At 50.0% G+C, this 22,355-nt stretch overlaps 9 protein-coding genes across 9 annotated transcripts; 4 read left to right on the top strand and 5 right to left on the bottom strand.

Moving 5' to 3' along the window:
• Positions 1-1,142: 1,142 nt before the first annotated feature.
• On the top strand, positions 1,143-3,542 carry N7443_004432 (glycoside hydrolase family 55 protein; the record flags this gene model as incomplete). The annotated part of the gene is made up of 2 exons (XM_056884488.1): positions 1,143-1,225; positions 1,280-3,542. 2 exons carry the CDS (start codon positions 1,143-1,145, stop codon positions 3,540-3,542), a joined length of 2,346 nt encoding a protein of 781 aa, XP_056742766.1.
• Positions 3,543-4,475: 933 nt separating this feature from the next.
• On the top strand, positions 4,476-5,704 carry alkA (DNA-3-methyladenine glycosylase II; the record flags this gene model as incomplete). Its single annotated transcript, XM_056884487.1, has 3 exons — positions 4,476-5,407; positions 5,462-5,584; positions 5,641-5,704. 3 exons carry the CDS (start codon positions 4,476-4,478, stop codon positions 5,702-5,704), a joined length of 1,119 nt encoding a protein of 372 aa, XP_056742765.1.
• A 470-nt stretch (positions 5,705-6,174) lies between these two features.
• On the bottom strand, positions 6,175-6,964 carry N7443_004430 (ubiquinol--cytochrome-c reductase subunit 7; the record flags this gene model as incomplete). Its single annotated transcript, XM_056884486.1, has 4 exons — positions 6,175-6,264; positions 6,422-6,475; positions 6,538-6,646; positions 6,849-6,964. 4 exons carry the CDS (start codon positions 6,962-6,964, stop codon positions 6,175-6,177), a joined length of 369 nt encoding a protein of 122 aa, XP_056742764.1.
• Positions 6,965-7,598: 634 nt separating this feature from the next.
• N7443_004429 (uncharacterized protein) lies at positions 7,599-8,906 on the top strand (the record flags this gene model as incomplete). Its single annotated transcript, XM_056884485.1, has 2 exons — positions 7,599-8,076; positions 8,131-8,906. 2 exons carry the CDS (start codon positions 7,599-7,601, stop codon positions 8,904-8,906), a joined length of 1,254 nt encoding a protein of 417 aa, XP_056742763.1.
• Positions 8,907-9,373: 467 nt separating this feature from the next.
• Positions 9,374-11,210, bottom strand: N7443_004428 (Zn(II)2Cys6 transcription factor domain-containing protein; the record flags this gene model as incomplete). Its single annotated transcript, XM_056884484.1, has 2 exons — positions 9,374-11,075; positions 11,134-11,210. 2 exons carry the CDS (start codon positions 11,208-11,210, stop codon positions 9,374-9,376), a joined length of 1,779 nt encoding a protein of 592 aa, XP_056742762.1.
• A 766-nt stretch (positions 11,211-11,976) lies between these two features.
• Positions 11,977-12,165, bottom strand: N7443_004427 (uncharacterized protein; the record flags this gene model as incomplete). The annotated part of the gene is made up of 1 exon (XM_056884483.1): positions 11,977-12,165. One exon carries the CDS (start codon positions 12,163-12,165, stop codon positions 11,977-11,979), a length of 189 nt encoding a protein of 62 aa, XP_056742761.1.
• Positions 12,166-13,666: 1,501 nt separating this feature from the next.
• On the top strand, positions 13,667-14,317 carry N7443_004426 (Cupin 2 conserved barrel; the record flags this gene model as incomplete). Its single annotated transcript, XM_056884482.1, has 2 exons — positions 13,667-14,111; positions 14,163-14,317. 2 exons carry the CDS (start codon positions 13,667-13,669, stop codon positions 14,315-14,317), a joined length of 600 nt encoding a protein of 199 aa, XP_056742760.1.
• A 660-nt stretch (positions 14,318-14,977) lies between these two features.
• N7443_004425 (ABC1 kinase family protein) lies at positions 14,978-16,950 on the bottom strand (the record flags this gene model as incomplete). Its single annotated transcript, XM_056884481.1, has 3 exons — positions 14,978-15,228; positions 15,279-16,453; positions 16,535-16,950. The coding sequence occupies 3 exons, from the start codon at positions 16,948-16,950 to the stop codon at positions 14,978-14,980; spliced, it is 1,842 nt and encodes a 613-aa protein (XP_056742759.1).
• Positions 16,951-18,053: 1,103 nt separating this feature from the next.
• Positions 18,054-22,308, bottom strand: N7443_004424 (serine/threonine-protein kinase; the record flags this gene model as incomplete). Its single annotated transcript, XM_056884480.1, has 6 exons — positions 18,054-19,330; positions 19,382-21,678; positions 21,731-21,795; positions 21,845-21,874; positions 21,930-22,064; positions 22,123-22,308. The coding sequence occupies 6 exons, from the start codon at positions 22,306-22,308 to the stop codon at positions 18,054-18,056; spliced, it is 3,990 nt and encodes a 1,329-aa protein (XP_056742758.1).
• Between the last annotated feature and the right edge of the window lie 47 nt (positions 22,309-22,355).

The raw sequence follows: 22,355 nt of genomic DNA, 5'->3' as shown, positions 1-22,355 counted from the left end.
TCTTGGCATGAGAATTCATCTGGTATCTCGGTGACCTTTCATCGTGGGCCGAGACCAGGGACAATGCGTTTAGCGGGTGCGGGCTGGTGTGTATTTTCGGAACTTGCTTGGCCGAGAACGCTCTTGTGTTTAGGCACGGCTTCGTAGAGGTAAGCTTAGGTTCTCAGCTGATAGCAATGCATATGTTAGCTGCTTGAATGTGGTAGAGTCGATGGATGAAAAGCATGATATCTGTCATGATACGAAGAAGTTGTGTTGAATGGAAGATGATTTTGGGTGATGAGAAAGTTGAAAAGTGTTCAAGTCGAATTGAACGATAGATGGTTTGATTTGATGAGTATAGAGCTAGCCTTACGGATATTGGGTATACCATGTAGTATGAGACGAAGGAGGTGCCGCCGGTTTTATGAACTTCATGAATCTGTGCAAAAGAGAAAGTATTTCAAAAAATTTGAAAGCCTTCAAGGACTTGATCAAGGAAGTTCGCTTTTAGTGATGAGTCTGTTTGCCCTCCAGCATGACTCAGAGAATGGTCCTCATTTCCCCTAATAGAGCAAAGACACGTCAATGCCCAAAATAGGGGATGCTTTCAAGCTCACTGGTAACAAGAACCAAATAAGGGTTTTTTGCCAGAAGTATTCGCTAATAACTGAATGTCGTAATAAGTGGGGAAGACATGGAAGAATAGAGGCGATTGACAAGGTCGGGACCCTCGTAGCAGAAACTCACTTAAACGATTATAGTTCAGATAAACATGTTAGATTTCAAAAACAACCGCCAAGCCCTAGTTTAAAGGCGCTACGGTGGAAAACCAGAGAACCAGTTACCCAATTAGGAAATGGCCCCCAAAGCCCCTGAAGCAAAAGTTCACCATTCAGCCATCATCTAGCCCCACAGCCGGAGAAGATCGCCTTCAGCTGTTTGGAGTCTAACCCAAATCGAAGAGTGCTGAAGAGCACCTTACTGAGTTGGAAATCGAGCGCGAGTATTACCACGGAGTTAGGGTTAGATATAAATTGATCATGTTTATTGTCTGTTGCCTTTTTTAATATACTACATTCGTTCTTTCCTTTTCACATTTCACATTTCTTTAGCATCTCATATACTTCTCTGCACATATTGTTCTGTACATACGCTTGACCATGCGTGATCTTTTGCAATGGACCGCTGTGACGGTCCTGCTAGCCTCGGCTTCGGCGGTGACTATTCCTTCGCCTTCTGAGGGGTAAGTACTTCATTTCCGATATCTCCTATGAGGATTCTCTGACATTCACTGAAGAGATATTCGACGGCGAGACACTTGTACGGGACCAATTGCCTCGTCTCCCACCTCCTACTGGCTTCTGGAACAAGACCACACAGGCAACGCCCGCGGTTACGCCCCTGAAGTGTTGTCAAACCCAAACTACCCCGTGTGGCGCAACGTGCAAGATTATTCTGCCTCTGCCGATGGATCTGGTGACCAAAGTAGTAGCATTCAGAATGCGATCAATGATGACGGATCTGGTGGCAGTCGTGAAGGTCAGGGTGTGACCAAGTTCGCCGCCGAGGTGTTTCTCCCCGGAGGAACGTACCAGCTGGGCAGCACCTTGAACCTCCGCGTCGGAACCGTGATTACTGGTGACCCGCTAAACCCGCCCGTGCTCAAGGCGTCCTCCGGTTTTAGCGATAGCACCTTGATCAACGGATATGATAGTGGCAATGGGGCGGCAGAGACAAGTTTCATGACGCTCCTTCGTAATGTGGTGATTGATACTACGGCTGTCAGTGCGGGCACACAGATCACTGCTTTGCAATGGGGTGTAGCTCAAGGATCTGGCTTGACCAATGTCAAAATCAATATGCCCACCAGTTCGACTGGACACACCGGGATTGATATAAACGGCGGGTCAACAATTGCCGTCACCGATGTGCAAATTACTGGTGGTGCTGTCGGGATCAAGAATTCCAATCAGCAGGTCAACTTCAAGAACATCTACTTCAAGCAGTGCACAACTGCATTTGATGCCTCGGGTGGTCATACGGCTCTTCTTCAGGGCGCAACATTCGATACAGTTGGCCTGGGTATCGATATGAGTAGCAACGGTCTCGGAAGTATGGTGCTGTTAGATTCTAACTCTACCAACTCGGGCACTGTAGTGAAGTTCTACGATTCCTCCAATGACAGCGGAAACCGCAACAGTCAATTACTTATACAGAACCTCTTCCACGATACCCAACACTCGATCGTCGTGGATAGCAACAACAACGAGAAGCTTGCGGCCGTTGAAAATGTTGATACCTGGGCATGGGGCAATGTGACACCGGGTCAGTATGAGACCGGCACCAATTTCACGACTAGTCGGCCGGACGTGCTCCTATCCAATGGCAAGTACTACATCCGCAGCCAGCCTACCTACGCCGAGTATGCCTCGAACCAGGTTGTCAATGTCAAAGCCGTTGACGGCCACCCCGTCAAGGGCGACGGATCGACAAATGACGTCGAGTCGCTTAACGCTATTCTTGCGGATAATGCTGCAAACTGCAAGATCACCTACTTTCCGTACGGCGTGTACACCGTCAAAGACACGCTGAAGATCCCCATCGGCTCGCGCATTGCTGGTGAAGCTTGGGCCGTGATCTCTGGGGCTGGCGACGCATTCAAAGATGCCTCAAATCCCAAGCCGGTCGTTCAAGTGGGTCAGACGGATGACACTGGGGTCATTGAAATCCAAAACATGAGGTTCAGTGTCGGTGAGGTTCTTCCTGGTGCAACTATTCTCGAGATCAATGCGGCCGGAACGAACCCGGGAGATGTCGCGCTATGGAATACGATGGTGACTGTGGGCGGCACTGTAGAGACCAGCATCAAAGATGACTGCGACAATCAGGACACTTCTCAGTGCATGGCGGCCTATATGGTCATGCATTTGACAGCTTCTTCATCGGCCTACATCGAGAACTTCTGGGGCTGGACAGCCGATCACAACTTGGATGGAGGATCAAACTACACTGTGATTTCCACCGGACGTGGTGTTCTTGTTGAAGCTACCAAAGGCACCTGGTTGATAGGTACCGGATCCGAGCACAACTGGCTATACAACTACAACTTCCATTCCGCGCAAAATGTCTATGCCGGTATGCTCCAGACCGAGAGCCCTTATATGCAAGGCGACGGTGCTACTCAAACTGCTCCAGCGCCCTGGACAGCTGACCCGTCAATTGGTGACCCCGATTTCTCTTGGTGTGACACCAATGATCAGAAGTGTCGCACCTCCTTGGCAACCAATGTCGACGGAGGTAAGGACGTACTTCTCTATAGCAGTGCGGCATGGGCGTTTTTTAATGGCGAGTGGACGGGTGACTACAGCACTCAATGCGATGGATCTTGCCAGACGAACATGATGCGTGTTGCTAACACCCCGGAGAACCTTGTTTGGTACTCTATTAACACGCGGAAGACGGATGTGATGATTCTTGATGGTCAGTCAAATCCGACTGAGTATAATCATCCTGGCGGGTGGGAAGCGATTCTTGAGGCCTATAGACAATTTTCCACTTGAATAGAATAAGAGAGCAGAAGCGTGAAGCTCTGCGGACGATGATGGTGTTTAAGTCCTAGCGAATTATTTTCCTATGAATAGGTTTCAACATCAACTTCACAATCCAACTTCTTGTCAATACTCAGACACGCCGGCCAGAGCCATGAAAGGTGGGTCGCTGCAGTCGTCATGGAGAGAGAGCAAGGAGGAAGCAAGATACAGAAGCATCGATATATGTAGGGCAGAGGAATTTGAGCGAGGCCTTGGTCTTCGTTCTCTAGCTCGCGGGGTAGCCATAACTGGATACCGATATCCCTTTACCACTACACCATATAGTCTTCCCAGAGCTCTGTGTACCTTGATCCCCGCACGTACCCGGGTAAGAAGCGAAGTCGTCGTGAAAGTGAGATAGTCAATATGGGCAAGATTAATGTGCTTGCAGATTGTTCGTGAAAAGGAAGAGGCTACTATATCGGGCAGAAGAAAAGCTTTAAAGAGGTCGTAGTAGGCGATAGAATTTAAGTTGATGGTTAATAGCTGACTGAGGTGAAACCATGGTTATACAAGATGTAGTATACTTCCGAGTTGTTAGAGTTGATGTTGGGGAGAAGTGAAGAACCAGGGTTAAGGAAGTAGTTAAGCCAGCTATGCGAAAGTTTCCATATTATTTTGAACGATTGCTGGGGATCCAATCCATTCGTACAAACAGCGGATATCCATAAATATATTCTGGTCCGTTTTGTTAGATGCGCTGGTCTCTCAGAAAAGGGCCTCGATGCCTTTCTCCACTACGGAGCCTCACGATTGGTTATCGCAGGGCTTGGCATTCGTCAATTAGAAATCCGGGGTCTCAACTCGATCGTCAGCTTCACCTTCTACAAGACCCTGGGAACCACTGACAGTCCCTGAATCTCAATTGAACACAATTCGACTACTCCCGTCAAAAGCCAAAGAATGTCTCTCCGGCGGTCCGCGCGGTTGGGCTCCATCCCAACCGCCAAGGCACCACTACAAGCCACGGTTAAGGTGACGCGAGTACCGACCAACGGCATCACCAAGTCTCGCAAAGCCTCCACAGGGAAGAAAGCAGCATCAAGCGTCTCCGCGAAGCCACAAACGCAAACAGAGAATTCCTACTGGTCCCCAGAGCCCCCCGCGGGGCCCTCGACCGACAGCTTCGATAAGCAAACATCTGATAACATCACGAACAGCAGACTTCACACACCACCACCACTAGACCGCCCAGTGGATCCTCACCGAACAAACGCAACCCTCTTGACCCCCCACGGCTCCTCGGTAACAGCCTACCCCTCCAAAACCGAAGATGCCTCGCCCTCAAAGACAGGAATGCCGCGTCCGTTGGCTACAACAGGGACACTACTTGAGAAAGCCACAGCCCACCTGATCGCCACAGATCCACGCCTCAAGACAGTTATAGAGCAGCATCCATGCCTAGTATTCTCTCCAGCGGGTCTAGCGGAGCAAATCAACCCATTCAATAGCTTGGTCAGCAGTATCATTGGGCAACAAGTCTCCGGCGCAGCGGCGAAGTCGATTCGAAATAAATTCCTCGCGCTTTTTAATATCAATGATCCGGCGGGAATTGCTCATTCGCGGTTCCCTTTGCCGGAGGAGGTCGCGAAGTTCGATCTCCCGACGCTGAGGACGGCTGGGTTGAGTCAGCGCAAGGCGGAGTATATACAGGGACTGGCGGAGAAATTTGCGAGTGGGGAGTTGAGCGCAAGGATGCTGGCGAAGGCTAGTGATGAGGAGCTTTTGGAGAAGCTTATTGCTGTTCGGGGGCTAGGAAAGTGGTCTGTTGAGATGTTTGCTGTCTTTGCGCTTAAGCGGACTGATGTCTTTTCTACGGGAGATCTTGGGGTGCAGTGAGTGTTTTATTTCTTGGCCACGGACCGATGCGTGGACTGACATGCATCTAGACGCGGGTGTGCGGCATTCGTTGGTCGAGATGTGACTAAATTGAAAGCCAAGGGTGGTGGTAAGTTCAAGTATATGGCGGAGAAAGATATGTTGGAATTAGCGGCCAGATTCTCGCCGTATAGGTATGTATCTATCCCTGACCTGTTGCACCGAGTCATCGTTCACACCTCGACTATAGGAGTCTTTTCATGTGGTACATGTGGCGGATCGAGAATGTTGACATCGCCGTCCTGGGTGGTTGATTGACTTCAAGAAGTAACGGCCGTTCGCCATATGTGTTATTTCAGATACTGGAATCGAATCTATAAAGTGGATATGAGTTGCATCAACTGAAGACGTACGCGTAAATAACAATTGAATCCTTCAAGCATCACCCTTAGTCACTTTCTCGAGCCGCCAGGCGAGTTAGTAACTTGATGCCAAGGGACCGAATGACGAGTAGCGTGAGCCAAGCAGTCACACGTCGCCATGGGAAAATGATTACGCAGACGAATTCAACCGCCAGAAATGTTGGGACAGATTTATCAGGTAAACGAAGAAATCGATTTGTACAGTATCAGTACACTTCACTTGAATTAACCAGATATCCCCGAACACGGGCTGGGAATCCATCGCCTAAAAATCCGTCTATATCATGCAAACAACCATGTCGCCCTTAATCCCGGCTTTTCAAATTCAGTTGGAGTAGGGGTAAAGTCAACTGTGGAGGAGTTTACTTGCGGACGACAAGGTTGTCGAGGTCGACACGCTCCTTGTTCTCCTTCTCGATCTCGCGGATGATGGGGCTGAGGTACTCAACGTCCTAAAGGGTTCAGAAAATCAGTGTATTGTTGGTAGAGAAGGTATATGAGTGCCAGGTGTGGATGTCCCAAATTGACAAATCCTTGCAACGGGATTGGCCAATTCAAGGACAATGCGGGGAGGGCGAATCTTGGACAGGAGGACTGGGAGGAACTCACCTCGGAGGCCTTGATCTGCTCAGCAGCGGGGAGGAGAGTGTGGGAGATAGAGCACTGTAATTGACGGCTTGTTAGACTTGTGGCGGGCGGATGGTAGGGAAGGGGGTCGGGCGAACCTGGAATGCGCGGCGGATACGGAAGACACGGTCATAGGCCTCCTTGGCGGGGAGACGCTTGATGGCCTTCTGGACAACTTCGGACTCCTCGGGGATCAAATCATCGAACCTGAAAAGAGATTAGCAACCAGGCCGTAGACGAATATATCGGCGGGCAATATCCGAAGGACCGGGAGCGGATGCGACACGCCGGCATTGACGACCCGTCAAAGGCGACAGTAGTGAATAGTCGCGTGCGCAGACACCTCGATATCTTCTTCAATTGTCTGCGGCAAGAGATTGGTGGCGTAGAGAGGGAGGGCGATAATTACTTGAGTCCAAGTTTCCTGTAGCCAGCGGCGTCGGTGTACCAGTTGGCCAGCGGGGTCATAGCCCGCTTGAGCCAAGGGCGCTTGACAATGTAGTTGGTGATGGAAGGGGCAGACATTTTGGATCCCGGATATCCAGACAAATGGAGGATTGGGGAAGTGAAAAGGGCGGTCCGGCTGAACACGAGATGACCCGATGTTGCGAGGTTGTGGAAAACGGAGCTTGCGGCACTAGTCCAAATGCGGTAATTTATGGCCTAGTATTTTAGGCAAATACACGTGACATGTCCGATGTTTGCCTGAGGCTCTGTGGAGGAATACCAATCGGCGACTCCACCTCGCACCACTCAATTACCCATGTCATAATCATCGTCCTCTCTTTGATTCGACCTGCTCTCTGCCTCTTGCTCGATTAGATAATGGGGCCGCCTGTCTTCTAAAGCATTGCCAGATCCCCGTTGCGACAGGGGAGCTTTTGCTATCACCCCTCACCGAGTCCGTGCAGCACGATATCAGTCGCATCACCGGTTCGGTAACCATCGGGACCAAATCTCTCCTCGCTCGAACCTCCCCAAATTCTCCGTCACAGCTTTTTTCTTCATCAACTATTATCCCCTCGGCTACGACCTTCCAGCAGCCTTCTACTCTCTTTGAACGGGATATTGGAAACGGATCGAGCATCCGATATGCTTGGGTCCGGGAGCCCTCGGTGATCAAGACGGACAGACAAGCGTGAGCGCCTGCCTATCCACAATGCGCTCCGACAGCAAAGACAGCACTACAGCTGTCAGCAACCATAACGATCATACGTCGGTCTTTCCTCCCGATACTGCAGCTTCGTCCATTCCTCACGTCCCCGCCAGCGATGCGTCACCGAGCTCCGATTTCGTCACTCGCCTGGAGAAGCTCTCAACCAAAGTTCCCGACATATGGATCGCTCCTGTCTGCGGCGCCTTTGCAGGTGTCGCTTCCGGAATCGTGACCTGTCCTCTCGATGTGATTAAAACCAAGCTGCAAGCCCAAGGCGGATTTTCCCGACGTGCTGCGCAGTCCGGTGAGACGAAAGCTTTATACCGGGGTATGTTAGGGACCGGAAAGGTGATCATTCGGGAAGATGGCCTGCGCGGTTTATACCAAGGACTCGGTCCGATGCTCATGGGGTACCTTCCCACCTGGGCAGTTTACCTGGCGATATATGACAAGTCTCGAGAATACTTCTACGAAGAAACAGGTCGGTAGTCTGGTTTTCGGTATTATTTGGTTACATTTTACTAACTTCTCATAGGCAGCTGGTGGTTATCACGAGGCTATGCTTCAGTTACAGCCGGAGCCTGCTCAACGATCGTGACGAATCCCATCTGGGTGATCAAGACACGGCTCATGTCGCAAAGTTTGAAACAAAACAACGAAGGCGCGAGAGCCCCATGGCAGTATTCAGGCACATTAGATGCCGCCCGTAAGATGTACCGAATTGAGGGTTTCCGCTCATTCTACTCTGGCTTGACACCCGCTCTTCTGGGACTGAGTCATGTCGCCATCCAATTTCCACTCTACGAATATTTAAAGATGGCTTTCACTGGATATAGTATCGGAGAACATCCGAACAACGGCAGCTCCCACTGGATTGGGATTTCATGCGCCACGTTCCTTAGCAAAATCTGTGCCAGCACCATCACTTACCCCCACGAGGTTCTTCGCACGCGACTGCAAACCCAGCAGCGTTCTGCACCCGCTCCTTCATCAGAAGAGATTGCTTTCCGCGGTGGCTTGCATCATCCACATGACCGTGGTCAGCCCCGGGTATTCTCGTCCTCAGACGGCATGCCGCTTCGTCCTCGATACGCAGGAATGTTCCGCACGTGTCAGACAATTCTCAAAGAAGAGGGCTGGACCGCTTTCTATTCCGGGATCGGCACCAACCTGTTCCGGGCCGTCCCGGCTGCTATGACGACCATGCTCACTTACGAGTACCTGCGGAAGCTCATGCACAATCTTCAGCATGAAGGCGCGCTAAAGCGTGACATGGAAGATAACGGTACCGATACTGGAAGCACGATATGATGAAGTCTTGTCGAAATGACTTAGAAACACCTCTCCCTCGCCCCCGAACTCCCTGCACTTCCAAGTGCCTCTTTCATCTCCCCCCTTCAACCCTGTATAGAACCTGGAAATGACCATCTTCCAGTTGATGGCCCTTTTCAGCGAGTTAGCATTAGGCTCTTTGCATCAAAAACTGTTAGTCGAGGATTCTCGGCATAGATTGCAGTTTTCTTAGGAAGCTCTTGCATGTGAAGCCCCCAGACTATACCTTGCTCACATGCCAGAGATCTTAGCATTTCCTCCATGCGCTATCTCTATTCTTTGAAGCGTTTCTTTTCATCCGAGGTCATCTACTATCTTTTCCGCATAGTTACTTGCTTGCCTGTTTTTGTACATATGCACCAACACCAGGTTTATGGCACCTTGACTTTCTTTTCCATTTTCAAACATTCTCACATCTATGCATCAATCGTAATCGAAAAAGTAATTTAAAGAGTAAGCGGGACATATTCGTAAATTGTAGCCCATGAATCACTCTCCAGATCACGTTTATTCCATGAAAATCGCAAAAACATCTGATCCGAACCCGGATTCCACTTCGCGAGATCTTTCGCTGTCGTTCCAGACGGGAACCCATCCATCGGCCTAAAGACATTGATAGGTCCCATGCGCGCCTCTTCGGGAATAATTTCTGAGATCGGCACCATTCCTAACTCAATAGGCATAGACTCCAGACTCGTAGAATACTCAAAGTCCAACTCAAGGAAAGCCGCCAAGTCAAGCGTTGGCAGATCAGACACGCCCGGGCCATGATATCCGGACTGAGAAGAAATTCCACTTGCAGGCGACTCGGGCGTGGAATTGCGGCTTCTGTTTATTGCTATTCCGTATTGTTCTTCTAGCGCCATTACCCGCTCGCTGAATGAGATTGCGGATTTAGTTTTGTGGAATCCTTGAACCAAGGGAGCGCGACGAAGGAGGGCCAGTGCTTTGCGGCGAATTCGGGGTTCGCGGCATCGGAGACAAGTGAACCAGAGGGGGTAGGCGACGCTAAGCTCGAATGTGTAGGGCGGTTGGGTGCCATCTAATCGGGCAGTAACGGCGAGGGCGAGGGCGGATTGGTCGACTATTGTTTGAAAGTTGGGTATATATTTGTCTGTGATGGTTTGGGATGTCGTGAGGGTTGTTTGGAGTATTATGTATAGGATTTGGTAGTTAGCGATGAGGAGAGAGCCCATGCCAATTTGTTGGGGGGTAAGTGGTTTGGAGCGAAGGGTTGCCATCAGATTGTTAACTGATGTGTGCCAGCTTTTGAGTCTGGCTAGGAGTATTGTTTGTTGGTTTGTTAGTTCCGGAAGTATGTTTGAGGTGCCGTGCTCTCGCGTATACTCCACGGATGCGAGTTGGAAGATTTGGACTTCTGCGCTTAAAAGAACGAGGCCTTCTCGGGCATGCCTGAGAGAGTCGGATTGTTGTGTCGAGCAAGATTCAGTGATTGATAGTAGACTTTTCAAGGGACCCTTGGTAAAAGGGAGGCCGATCGATCCCAGACGAATGAAGATTGGGACAACTGTATCCTTGAACCAGGCGGCTTCCGTTACTGGCACTGTGCCAGTCATGATTTGGACGCGGAAATTGAGAAGAAGTTGCACGCCTTGACTATAAAGCTGCAAGCCCTCTTCCGTGCCTCCTTGGATGGCCTCGATGGAGATAAATAGGATACAAGTGATCAGTCCAACGAAGATGTCAAGACGACCGCTCTCAATCCGCTGACGAATTGCAGATACCGAGCGCGAGTACCAGCTCAACGCATCTTGGTGGTTCTGATTGAGGGTAAAGGCGTTGGAAGAGCGTGAATAACCCCGGCGAATAGAAAAGAGTTCCGGACATGGCTCGGGACTCTCGAAGAGTGCACTAATGGAGATGATGGCATCCCATACAGCAGGTTCATTGCGGCAAACCTGGGGCACGATAGTGTTCCAGAAGTCACCATCTAGTCCACCGCCGATAGAGGGTGCGGCATTTTGGAAATAGTAGGCAAAGGATCGCCTTTCTCGCCACACTGTGTTCGGGGATAATGAAAGAGGGGTGTCAACGATGGAAAATTTCCCCTCATAGTCGCACTTGCGACCTGTGGTGGTGCACCTGGCACAGTGTGGCTTTTCTTCGCCGCATTTGACTCTCCTTATTCTAGACGACGCTTAATATGGGTACCCGTTTAATAAGATTGGAAGTAGAAGTAACCTACTTGCATGTTTTGCACCCCCCTCTTGATTTCAAGTGCCCTGTAGAGCTAGCTTTTGAGCGGAGTCTGCCAGGAGACATATTGACATCCCCTAGACCCATGTGCTCGGTCGGTGAAGCAAAAGCAGCTCGTGAGCAACTCGTGATTACAGGTGGAGAACAATTGGTGGTCACGTGGGTGATCGGCCACAATTTTCTTCGCTTCGCTTTTCTCTTCTCCTTCCACAACTCCCTCAACCACAAACCATCCGAGGAATCTGATGTTTGATTCCCAGATATTTTGTCAATGGCTCTCCAACTATGTCACTAGGCATTCCATGCTCTTTGTCATTTGCATTGGCCTTAATGGAGCGCCATGATCTCAACGTCAAAACACTCGACACCTAGCTGTCAAAACACTAACCGAAGCATTCATTACGCCCATGCGATCCGTGCACCTAAAACATAATTTAGCATCCGTCGCTGTGATGCTATTTACCGTTATTACAGAACCTTCCGTGTCTACGCGTCCTCTGGCTTGTCATTCCTTCACCAGATTCACCTCATTCTTCACATGATGATCTTTCTTATGAATATTGAACCAGGTTGTCACACACTTGGACTCCTGGATATGATCATTCAATACACTGAAAATTCTGATTGATGATGAAGTGAATCGCTTTTGTGATTCTTTTGCACTATCCCCTTTCGAAGATTATGATCTCTTTAGCATTGAATCAACTAAGACAATTACCAAGCCTACAACGTGTTCTGAATGCTTGTATATTAAATGTACGCAAAGTAGCACTGGTATCTCAAAGATGCAATTGTAATGCAAAGTCAACTACTTGCCAAATCCAAATCATCCCTACTTTCCCCCTTTGCCCGCATCAGCCTGACTCTCCTCAAGAGCCTGTTGAATCCATGCAGGTGACGAATCCTTCCTCTCTTGTCGTGAAAATCGCTGTGAACCCGGCTCTGTGGACAACTGTTCCTGCGCCTCGCGCCTTGCTGTGCGGATAGAGCTGAAGCAATAAGTGCAGAGAATGACGGCCATTGTAAAGGCTGCGATTGGCGCATTGATAGACTTGAATTTAAATTAATCATTTGATATGCATCGACAAGAAAGAGGCCTGACTTGAACATCCATGAATCGGAGGCTGCAGCGTTGGCTGTTAGGAAGGATGCACGTACCCCTGCGGATCTGCCCAAAGTTTTGGGGTTGAGTGTGTTCTTTTGCGTCATTTTATGACCCTGGATGGGATACCACAAGAGGTACAAATGAGTACGGATATGCGTGTGGGCAGATCGAGTCCATACAGGTTTGAATTCCGGAATCAGCCAGTGACTCGGAAGAAGTTTGGCATGTGGCCCAATGCTTTCGCAAATCTTCTATCTTACGATAGTATCGCGGAGTATCAGATGAGTAATCGGGTGAATGGCTGTCTGCGATAAGTCATGTATAGCGCAAGCACGGCCAGCATCGGCTTCACGGGTTGAGTGAGGAAGAAACGCCAAGGATTTGGGACGTTGGGGCCAGACTCCGGGGTGTTTGTCATCAGTCAAAACAACGTTGGGAACCATTTAAACTACACATTCTAGAAGCTGAGATGAATGAATATTGAGGGTTCAGGAATTGAATAACTATTAATCAAGAGTTGAAGTTATCGTTGATGGGCGATTGCATCATATTCCCCCGTAATCAATGTCAAAGCTCCATCTTTAATTCGATTTTCGGACAGCCTCGGCACCAATGATATGGCAGCTAGAGTCGCAAACTGCACAGGAGACGTTCCCCGAAAGACGATGCTTGACTGATCAACATGGAATCGCCCGGGCTGGACTTAGTTCATATGCACCCTTCCACCAATACACAAAAAGAACTCCGGTCAAATGACCGGAAGCCGTTCCGACTGATGATAACCCCGGAGTCCGCTGAATATACCGAGTCAGCGGCTTATCTCCGAGCGACCTCGGACGTGAGGTATGAGTCCGGGGCCAGTGCAACGCGAGACAAATAACGAATATTCTGGCAGGATCTTAAATCGGATGAAGGGGGACGCAAAAAGTCCAAACATAGCCAAATTGGTATGTCTATCATTGCTATGAACGTCATCTCCACCATTTGATATCATTGGTACACAATTGGCCCGCGGACGTGCATCGGGAAACAAGATGTTCACCCGAGTCCACCGCGGGCAACGTGAATGGAGCCCTAGACGCCTTCGCCACCCTAGCCCCTCATAATTGATATCATAGGTATCAGATATCATCCACACAATGTGAATATGGCCTTCAACCCCGAATTCAAAGGAAAGTGGACGTAAAAACAACGAAAGAATGAAGGATGAGTCAGCTCCGATGGCCGGCGGTTCCGAGGCCGTATGTTCCAAATCAGGCTTAGCGTCCTTTACTAAGAATCAGATTATTTAGCAATGAATTCATCGCCTCCTCTTCCGTATCAGATCTGTTTTCGCCATCTTTCCACTATCCCTCTTCCACTCTTCTACCATCAACAGTGAAACCAAATCTATCATACAATCCACCATACCAACACAATGTTCAAGCGTCTCGTCACCGTCGCTCCCCGCGTCGGCGCTATCGCGCCTCGCTCCTTCGCTCCCCTCTCCGGCCTCCAGTCCGTCCAGTCCGCAGGCCGTGCCCCGGCCGCTGCTCCCATCCAGCGTCGCTCATATCACGAGAAGGTGCTTGATCACTACAACAACCCCCGCAACGTCGGTTCCTTCAAGAAGGGCGACCAGGACGTTGGCACTGGCCTCGTTGGTGCCCCCGCCTGTGGCGATGTCATGAAGCTTCAGATCCGAGTGAACAAGGACACGGGCAAGATCGATGACGTTGTCTTCAAGACCTTCGGCTGTGGCAGTGCCATCGCTTCCTCCAGCTACCTGACCGAGTTGGTCCGCGGCATGTCCCTTGAAGACGCCGGCAAGGTGAAGAACACTGATGTGGCTAAGGAGCTCTGCCTCCCCCTGTCAAGCGTATGTCTTTCACTATTCTTTGATCACTTATAACAGCTTGCTAATGTGTACACAGTGCACTGCTCTATGCTCGCCGAGGACGCCATCAAGTCCGCCATCTCGGACTACTACACCAAGAACCCCAACGCCCGCACAACCAACCTTGCCGGGACGGGCGCCGCCATTCCTGACGTCAAGATCGAGACTGGCAGCCCCGCCGCCTCCCTTTAAATATTCAAATTGCCTGCGATATGGGTTGAAGGAGACCCAGTGACAATATTCCTTTACGAGCAGTGATACTCCAGACGTTTTCGCTGAGTCCGATCAATTTGATCTTGCAGAGCTTAGGCTCGGGATAGGTGATTTTTCAAACAAACTTCGTGCATTTGTTTGCTGTACAGTTTTTCCTCTATTTCTTATTTTGTTCTCGACGACTTTTTTTTTCCCTTTTCTGTAACGGCGCCTCGGTTGGGACCCTCGATCGATAACTACTCTACTTTTATTTTGAAAAGCGCCGTGATAGTTTCATAATGAAAAGATGAAACCAGAATTGATTTTGAATTCGTAGTCTTTAGGTAATTATATTCTGGCAATAAGTATGCAGCCGATATCTGAAGTTGAGGTACTCGAAAAATAATCTATAATCTTGATGTCTATCTGTGAATCTATCTGTACAAGACGATTAGCTCTTCTAGATCAGAGCATCAGTCACGGTGAATTTGAAACAAAACAACAGAAACCTCCCAGGTGATCCAACACGTTTACAAGGGATAAGAAGTTAAAAAAGAAACGCCATCGCTGATGCACAGATGGAAGTCAATCCGTGCCCAAACCAAAACCAGGGATATCTACAGAAAAAGAAAAAGACGAGAACGCGCCTAAGGGTCAGGCTCAGACACCTGTCCTCATACCAAGGCGACTCTTCAGAGAAAGCACAGTCTCGTACACAGACAGCTTCACCTCGACGCGCAGGAACCCAGCCCAGGCAGAGATGAACCGGAAGAAGTTGAAGAAGACGCCGCCGGATTCGCGGATTGATTCCATTTGTTCTTCGAAGACGGAACGCGTGGCGTACCGTGCTAGAATGAGGAATGTGCGCACGGGGCCTTGGCGGGTTTGTAAGTTTTCGTCGAGACTGCGGGCTTCGAGGGTGTTAGGTATTGTTTAAAGGTTTGGGAGAAGTGTAACTTACTGAGATCGTTTGTCTTGAGAATCAGTAGAATAATTCGGGGTACTTGACCCAGCATCTCGACTAGTTGCTGGAGCATACCCTCACCTAGAGCGCCGGAGATCTCCTTCTTCTCCTCTGCCGTGCGCGCTGAGGCAACGTTCTTCTTGAGAACGCTGTAGTCTCGGCCAGTGATAGCACTGGCAAATAGCGGGAACTGCTCGTCTGTGATACCGGCCACCTTTTGAGCGTACTCGCGCATGCGTGGGACGTCGGCGTCGATGACGGCTAGCCAGAGCTTGGCGTAATTGCGGCGCAGGTCGCGCGGAATGGTACGGTACAGGCCGTGGTCATACAAGATGATATCGAAGTTCGGGTGGCGACGAGTGTTGTTCGGGCGAATGGCAATGTTTCCACCGTGAGGATCGCAGTGCAGAGGAGCATTGTCACCAAAAATCATCTCGTTGAAAATGTGGGCGAAGGCTGCGGAGACTTCGTCACGGTCAATGTGGTTTGCGTCCAGGTAGGCGAGGTCGTCGGGACGGGCGCCTGAGATGAACTCCATAACTAGGATGCGCTTTTGAGACCACATCACTTCCGGAATGACCAAAGGAATATCTGAGTGTTTCTTGAAGTATTCGCTGGCTTCGGTGGCGTTCTGGGCCTCGCAGCGGAAATCAAGTTCAATGGGCAAGGACAGATCCATTTCTCGAGACAGCCATTCAAGGTCGTACTCCGGGAAGAACTTCTTCAGCATAGAGAAAGTGAAGCGAGTCAGGGCCAGATCCAGAGGAACCCATTCAGCGAGCGCTGGGTGCTGGACCTTGACTGCAACCTTTTGACCAGTTTCGCGCAATGTGGCAATGTGCACCTGCGCCAGAGAAGCAGCACCAGTGGGAATCGGATCGAAGTAGCTGAACAGTTCGTCGATAGTCTGACCAGTGTCTTTTTGGAACATCTCGCCAATTGATTCAATCGACGACACGGGGCATTTGTCCTGGAGAGGGATGAAAGTGGTGGTCCATTCGATAGGAAGCAGGTATCCCATGCTACTCAGATGCTGGCCAAGCTTGATAAATATTGATCCGTTAGTTTCCAGTACACGCAGAGTGCGCTCCGCACAACGCTTGTGGCAAGCCTTGATCAGATCATCGCGTTCTTCGGGAGAGGAGGTTTCTTTGTTGAGGGTGACGCGGTAGCTATAGGATGAAATCTTGTCAGCGAGATCGCACATAGATATGTAGGATTCAGGACCGTTTTTCAGTCCCAACTAGACTTACTCGTTAATGCAGACAGCTAGGGTGCCGACCACGCGACCACTTCTCGCCGCGGCGCGGTATGCATGCATGTACTGATCGGAAAAGACCACTGCGCCCAAGCCAAGCACACCGAAGACGGCCAAATACTTGATCGCCTTTCGCTGACCTTTACTCGAGCCAGAGTCCTTTGTCTTGTTCTCCGAGATCTTCTCCGTATTTAACCCAGCCTGAGACGAGCTCGAGTGCCAGCGACCCGAGGAAAGAGCCTGACGCTCGACACGGCGACTCCATGAAGATCTAATAATCTCGCGAGAAGGCGACGGACGCAGCGACGGTTTCGAAATAGAATGGAACGAGGCGGGAATCGAGGGTGATTTACCGATAACCGCGGCGGGACTGGCGAATGCCCGCAAGGGCAGACGACACAACGCGCTCATGTCGACTGACTGTCGATATCGTAAAAGAGCGCAGGATCTGAGAGTGAGTGCAGGTGCGCCTGGATTATTCCATGCTCAATTGCAGGCTTTGCTTGTTGATCGGGGAGATTTTTTTGCGGTTCTCGCCGCCAATCGGGTGGCCCGATCGCGGGCCGTATGACCTGCACGTGATTCCGATCTATATCGACAGACGTCATTGAGGCAAATCTTGAGTTGCACAGGTATACAGGCAATAAGAAATGTGTAATAGAGGGAACCTAATGGTTGTTATCGACTGGATTTTATAGAGCTGAAATTAAGAATATAACTACGAATGATTGCGTATCATGGCACCTGGAAACTCCATTCGAACTTTGAACTAACCACGTATTGCCTTTCCTTAGTTTTCGGTCTATGGCAATAGACGTTACGAAGCAGAAGTGTAACGCATTATTCGGGGCCCATCCTTATCTAAGAGCTAGCTGAGTGTACCGAATGTCAGAGCCGAGGATGCCTTTGAAGTAATGGATATAGCAATCCCCATTAGGCTGATCGATGCCGGAGAATAGCAAAAAATCCAGAAATGGACGGGCCATGGCGCTATGGGATTGCGGTAGGTCAAATAATCCTTCCAACCTCCTTCTTTCTTGGGTGTTGTCAAGAACTCCCTCATTGTCTGGTGGATGAATGAAAGTTTCGAGTCATACACCCGAACAGACAGACCGCAAAGGTTTGTCACTGTGCTTTGGAATATCTCTGTTGGCCACAATTTTTCCCTGAGTGCTGTGTGCTATGTGAATTTACCCTGCCGAAGAGTTAATGCGATATTCGCCTCAAGAGCAAGTGGCCTTGGGGCTGCGAGCATGATTAGAAGAGCCACCCACTTGTCTGCTACTGCAGCCCTGGAGAGCAACAAAACGAAGGCAATAATTATGTCTCTCATTCGGAAGTTTATGTAGTTTCTATGTACGACATCCAGTGTCCATCATAGGGAGGAAAAAAGAAAGACCTTTTGACAAAGAAATGTGACCATTGCCCCTTCCCACCAGGAGTTCAGGACGCCATAATGTTAAACAGAGAACAAAGGAAAAAGTATCATAGTGTGACAGGGGAGACTGATTCCCTCATGTCCATTCGGAATCGGCAATGGTAGGTCTCCGCCGCCGAGGGATAACTGAGGGTCGACGATTGAGTGAGTTGGGTGCTTTCCCTTCGTCATCTAGTAACTCGACATGCGAGAGTCGGTTGGAGGATATTCCTCGTGAGAGTCGGGTTCGTGGTACCGCACTGCCGTTCAAGCCGTTCACGGCAGGGTTCAGGGATGAAGGTGGGCCGTCGCGGCTACTTGGTCGTAAGGCCAGAGAAGAGCCGCTGAGGGCGTTTCGAGGATGTCGGGGTGTTGCTTGGCCATCGAGGAATGCTCTTGACTGGCTTGTACGGTTTGCTGATGGGGTTGAGGGAGTGGAGCCGGAGAATGGATTGGGTGGGGTTGTGGAGGTGCTCTTCCTTCGGCTTGTAGGTCTACGCTTGAGGCCGTAGGACTCGCTCAGGTCACTTGATCGAATCAGCTTTCCGGCCATGTCTCTGACCAGAATGGCTGGGTCGTTCTCAAGTTCCCGGATGGCATCCAAGAGGCCATAAGTGGCGAGGAGACCGCCTTGTTGCTCACTGGAATCGCAAATGCTCGAAATGATACGCAGGAGGTTCAATCGAACAGCAGCTTTGTTGTGGTGGAGCTTTTGGCCGAGTCTAGTGAACAGATCCGGACGCGCAAGTGTTGATGCCACCGGAGGACTTAATCGAAGCAGCTTTTGCAGAGGCTCGAGTAGATTCTCAAATGAGTTTGCTTTCGACAATGTCAAGCAGCGCACGATGGCATCGGTGAAGGACATCTTGTCGTGGCGATTATCCAGGAGATGCTCTTCAACCTTAGCAGTCTCTTCTTGAAGCCAAGTGAAGATAGCATCCAGAGCAGTCACCTGCCAGTATGGATCCGCAAGGAGAGAGATGTAAAAGGCAAGACCCTTGTTCCGCCATAACTCTCGACGACCAACCTTTCCAGACTGTGCCATATCGCAAAGAATCGGGAGAGCAAACTCTTTCAAGGGTCGTTCTGTATTGACAATCTTCTGCAGCAATGGTACAATACCATTGAGTGCGGCGTCCTCTTGTCGGGACTTATTTAAGCGGCACATGTTGTAAATGGTGTTGAGAATCTGGTTCGAAACCTCGCGGAAGTGGCCACGTTTCATAGTTGATCGGAGCAAATCAGTGAGCACATCAATGGCGTTGGAGTTCTGCAGCGAGTCTAGAGTGGTCGAAAGCATGGACAAATTCTTGATAAATTTGAGCATGGTGATCTGGTGGATAGGTGACATTCGTCGCAGCTCTTTCAGTACACCTATGGAGAAAAGTTAGCAAATTGAAAATACTGAGTTTAGGTAGTTATTACGATGCAAGACTGTTCGCTCAGCCACCATCTCCTTGACATGGTTCTCGGCCTGCGAGAATATGAAGAAAATGTTCGCAATGCGCCCCTCGATGACTTCAGCCACCTCCGCATCTTCATCCAGAACGCGACTGAGGACGAGGGAAAGAGGATCAAGAACAGAGTTACGCGACAGAATTCGACAGAAATCGTTCTTCGGGGTTGAGCCCTGCAGCTCAAACACACTCCAAATGCCATTAACGCCGATCAAAACCAGATCACGTTCGTCCTCATAGTCGTCTTCGAGGAATTCGACCAGAACGTTCAGTCCACCAGCACTGACGAACATCTGCAGTGTCAGAGTTGAAGTTTGATACATCTGCTGCACGAAGGCAGCAGCTTCAAGTCGAATCTCACGAGGGTACTTCTTCGAAGCAAACTCGTTGACAATGGGAATACCGCCAACGAAGCACAAATTCTCCTGGATTTCGTAGTCCTCGTAGATGATAGCGTTGACCACTCTGAGCAGACAGAAGACAATATCGCGGTGTCGGGACGTGTCCAGTATCTCCAGAATAGGCAGCATTCCATGAGCACTCATGATGATATTCTTCGTCTCTGGAAGATCACAGAAAATAGTGAGAAGCTGCTCAGAGATTTCTGCCAGAACGTCCTCGTCTTGAGATGTCTTCAGAGAGCCCACTAAGCTCTCAACCTGGTTGCGTAGACGCGCGTATTTGTCACGCGCAATATTAGCTTCCAGATCCATCTCGTCAAAGCCCTCTTCCAACTGCGCGAAAGGGTCGTCGTCGTCATCTTGGTCTCCGAGCCATGAGTTATTAGACAACTTTGAGTTCAGCATCAGGGTACTTCTGTCAGAGCTATTGTCGCTTTCCGGCTTGTCCAGAGCCACTTGGTCAGCCCCGATGATATCCGAGAAGTCCTCGTCATTCTCGTTCTCGGCGAACTTGTGAATTTCAATGGTAGGTCGGTCACGTTTCACAGAAAGCTGTTTGCGTAGTTGATGATGTTGCCCGCTTCTATCGTCGTCAAATGCATTATATCCGTCGTGAGTGGGAGAGGCAGGGTCTTCATCGGGTTCCTGAATAGGGCCAAGTTTCCAATCCAAGACATCTTCGTTTGCTGCAATCAAATCTGTATAATCTTCGACGGAGTTTTCCTTGTAGAGAACAGCAGGACGAGCTCGACGAGATGGGGGTACTGGGTTTTGGGTTAGAATGGGAACATTCTGCAGAGCAGATGCTTGTGGTTTGCCGGATTGGCGTCGAGATGGGCTTTGGGATTTTAATGGTTCGACAGCTGACGGCCTGGAGGGCAGCGGCCGTATTGTCTGCAGTGAATCATTCTCTAGGGCATCCTCAAACTCATCAAAGCTGTCATCTGGCCTCATCATGGTCCCATCAAGGGATGCGAAGGCCTTGAGTCGTTCTGATGAAAGCATGCCACCAAAATTGTCATGCGGCCGCAGGTGAGGTAGCTGGAGAGCGCTTGGAGATATCGCAGTGGCAAAGTCATTGTCCCAGTTGTCATCCTCAGCAGATTCGGACGATCGAAACCGGTCGGCCGTCTTCATTGAGGTGGGAGAGGGCAAGGTATCTACCAGCGAGGTATTTCGACCACCAGGAAGAGCAGCGGTGCTAGGGTCAAACTTGCTTGTTCTCCTCGAGGTACCCGCATTAGGAGATCGCAAAGCCTCGTTCCACTCTTGAACGCTCTTGACGGCCTCCTCGTACTCTGTGGACTTCTTGGGAATAACGGAATCAGTCCGGCGCGCATTGACAATCCATGGGTGTTTGAGCAGTTTTCTCGCGGAGACACGGAGGTTAGGATCCTTCTGGAAGCATTGCATCAGGAAATCTTTCACAGCCGGCGACGCACCCTGTGGAAGTGGAGGATGGTCATCATTAACAATGCGGAACAACGCTGGCATGGGTTGGAGGTTGTGGTAGGGTGGCTTTCCCTCCAGTAACTCAATGACCGTGCATCCCAAACTCCAGATATCGGAAGCGGTCGTTGCGCCTGAAAGTTCAATGACTTCGGGGGCCATCCAGTAGGGAGTACCGACGACGCTTGATTCGCTCAAGCCAGTCGTCCGACTCGCCACACCGAAATCAGCCAATTTCACTAATCCCTCCTTGGTAGTCAAAATGTTGGCACCTTTGATATCTCGGTGGATAACACCCTGTTCATGGAGATACAGAAGTCCATGAAGAACCTGAGACATGTACAATCCGACCAAGTTCTCGGGGAATCGGCCAAAATTCTTTGCGATTGAATGTAGTGAGCCGTTCTCGCAGTATCTTTATCATGTTAGCCTCCTTGTCACTCCGCGCACAGTTCCGGGTTTCATACTCGAGAATGATGTTTAAAGTTTCAACAGACTTCACAAAACCCTGGTACTTGACAATGTTTGGGTGCTGTATTTTGGTTAGTCCGAACGCAGCAAGTCTCGAGGGCATGTCTTACATCGAGGTTCTTCAGGAGGTCAATTTCCAGCTGAGACGTCACGAATCAGTAGAGCTCCAAAGCCATGAATAAGCGACAACATTACCATGATAACACGCAATTCGCTTTTGGGAAGATCCGTCAGCTTGATCTGCTTCACAGCAACAGTCTCTCCAGTATTCCAGTTCAGCGCCCGATAAACTGATCCGAATGCACCTTTCCCCAAACAGTCGCCAAGTTGCTGTTATCTCCAGTCAGCATCGATTGGAGGTTCGTCGGACAGGGGAATTCATCCATACATAATCCTTCAGCTCCGCAACATCTTTCGCGGACGACTTGATCACTTTATCATCCTTCATCTTCTCCTCGCGCTTGGCTGGGCTTGTCTGTACTCGAGCTAATCGCGGCTTCATTGGCGTGCCGGGCGTCCTAGAGGGGGTGAGGGGGCGCTGCCCCTCACTCACGTCACCGGAGCGAGATACCATCACGGATCGCCGAGGGGCCTGTAGACGATCCAATTTATGTTCAATCC

Source organism: Penicillium atrosanguineum, assembly GCF_028827265.1.
Source record: "Penicillium atrosanguineum strain IBT 20685 chromosome Unknown utg000003l_segment0_segment0, whole genome shotgun sequence".
NCBI classification, from domain to species: domain Eukaryota; kingdom Fungi; phylum Ascomycota; class Eurotiomycetes; order Eurotiales; family Aspergillaceae; genus Penicillium; species Penicillium atrosanguineum.
This window is presented reverse-complemented; position numbering and strand designations above follow the sequence as displayed.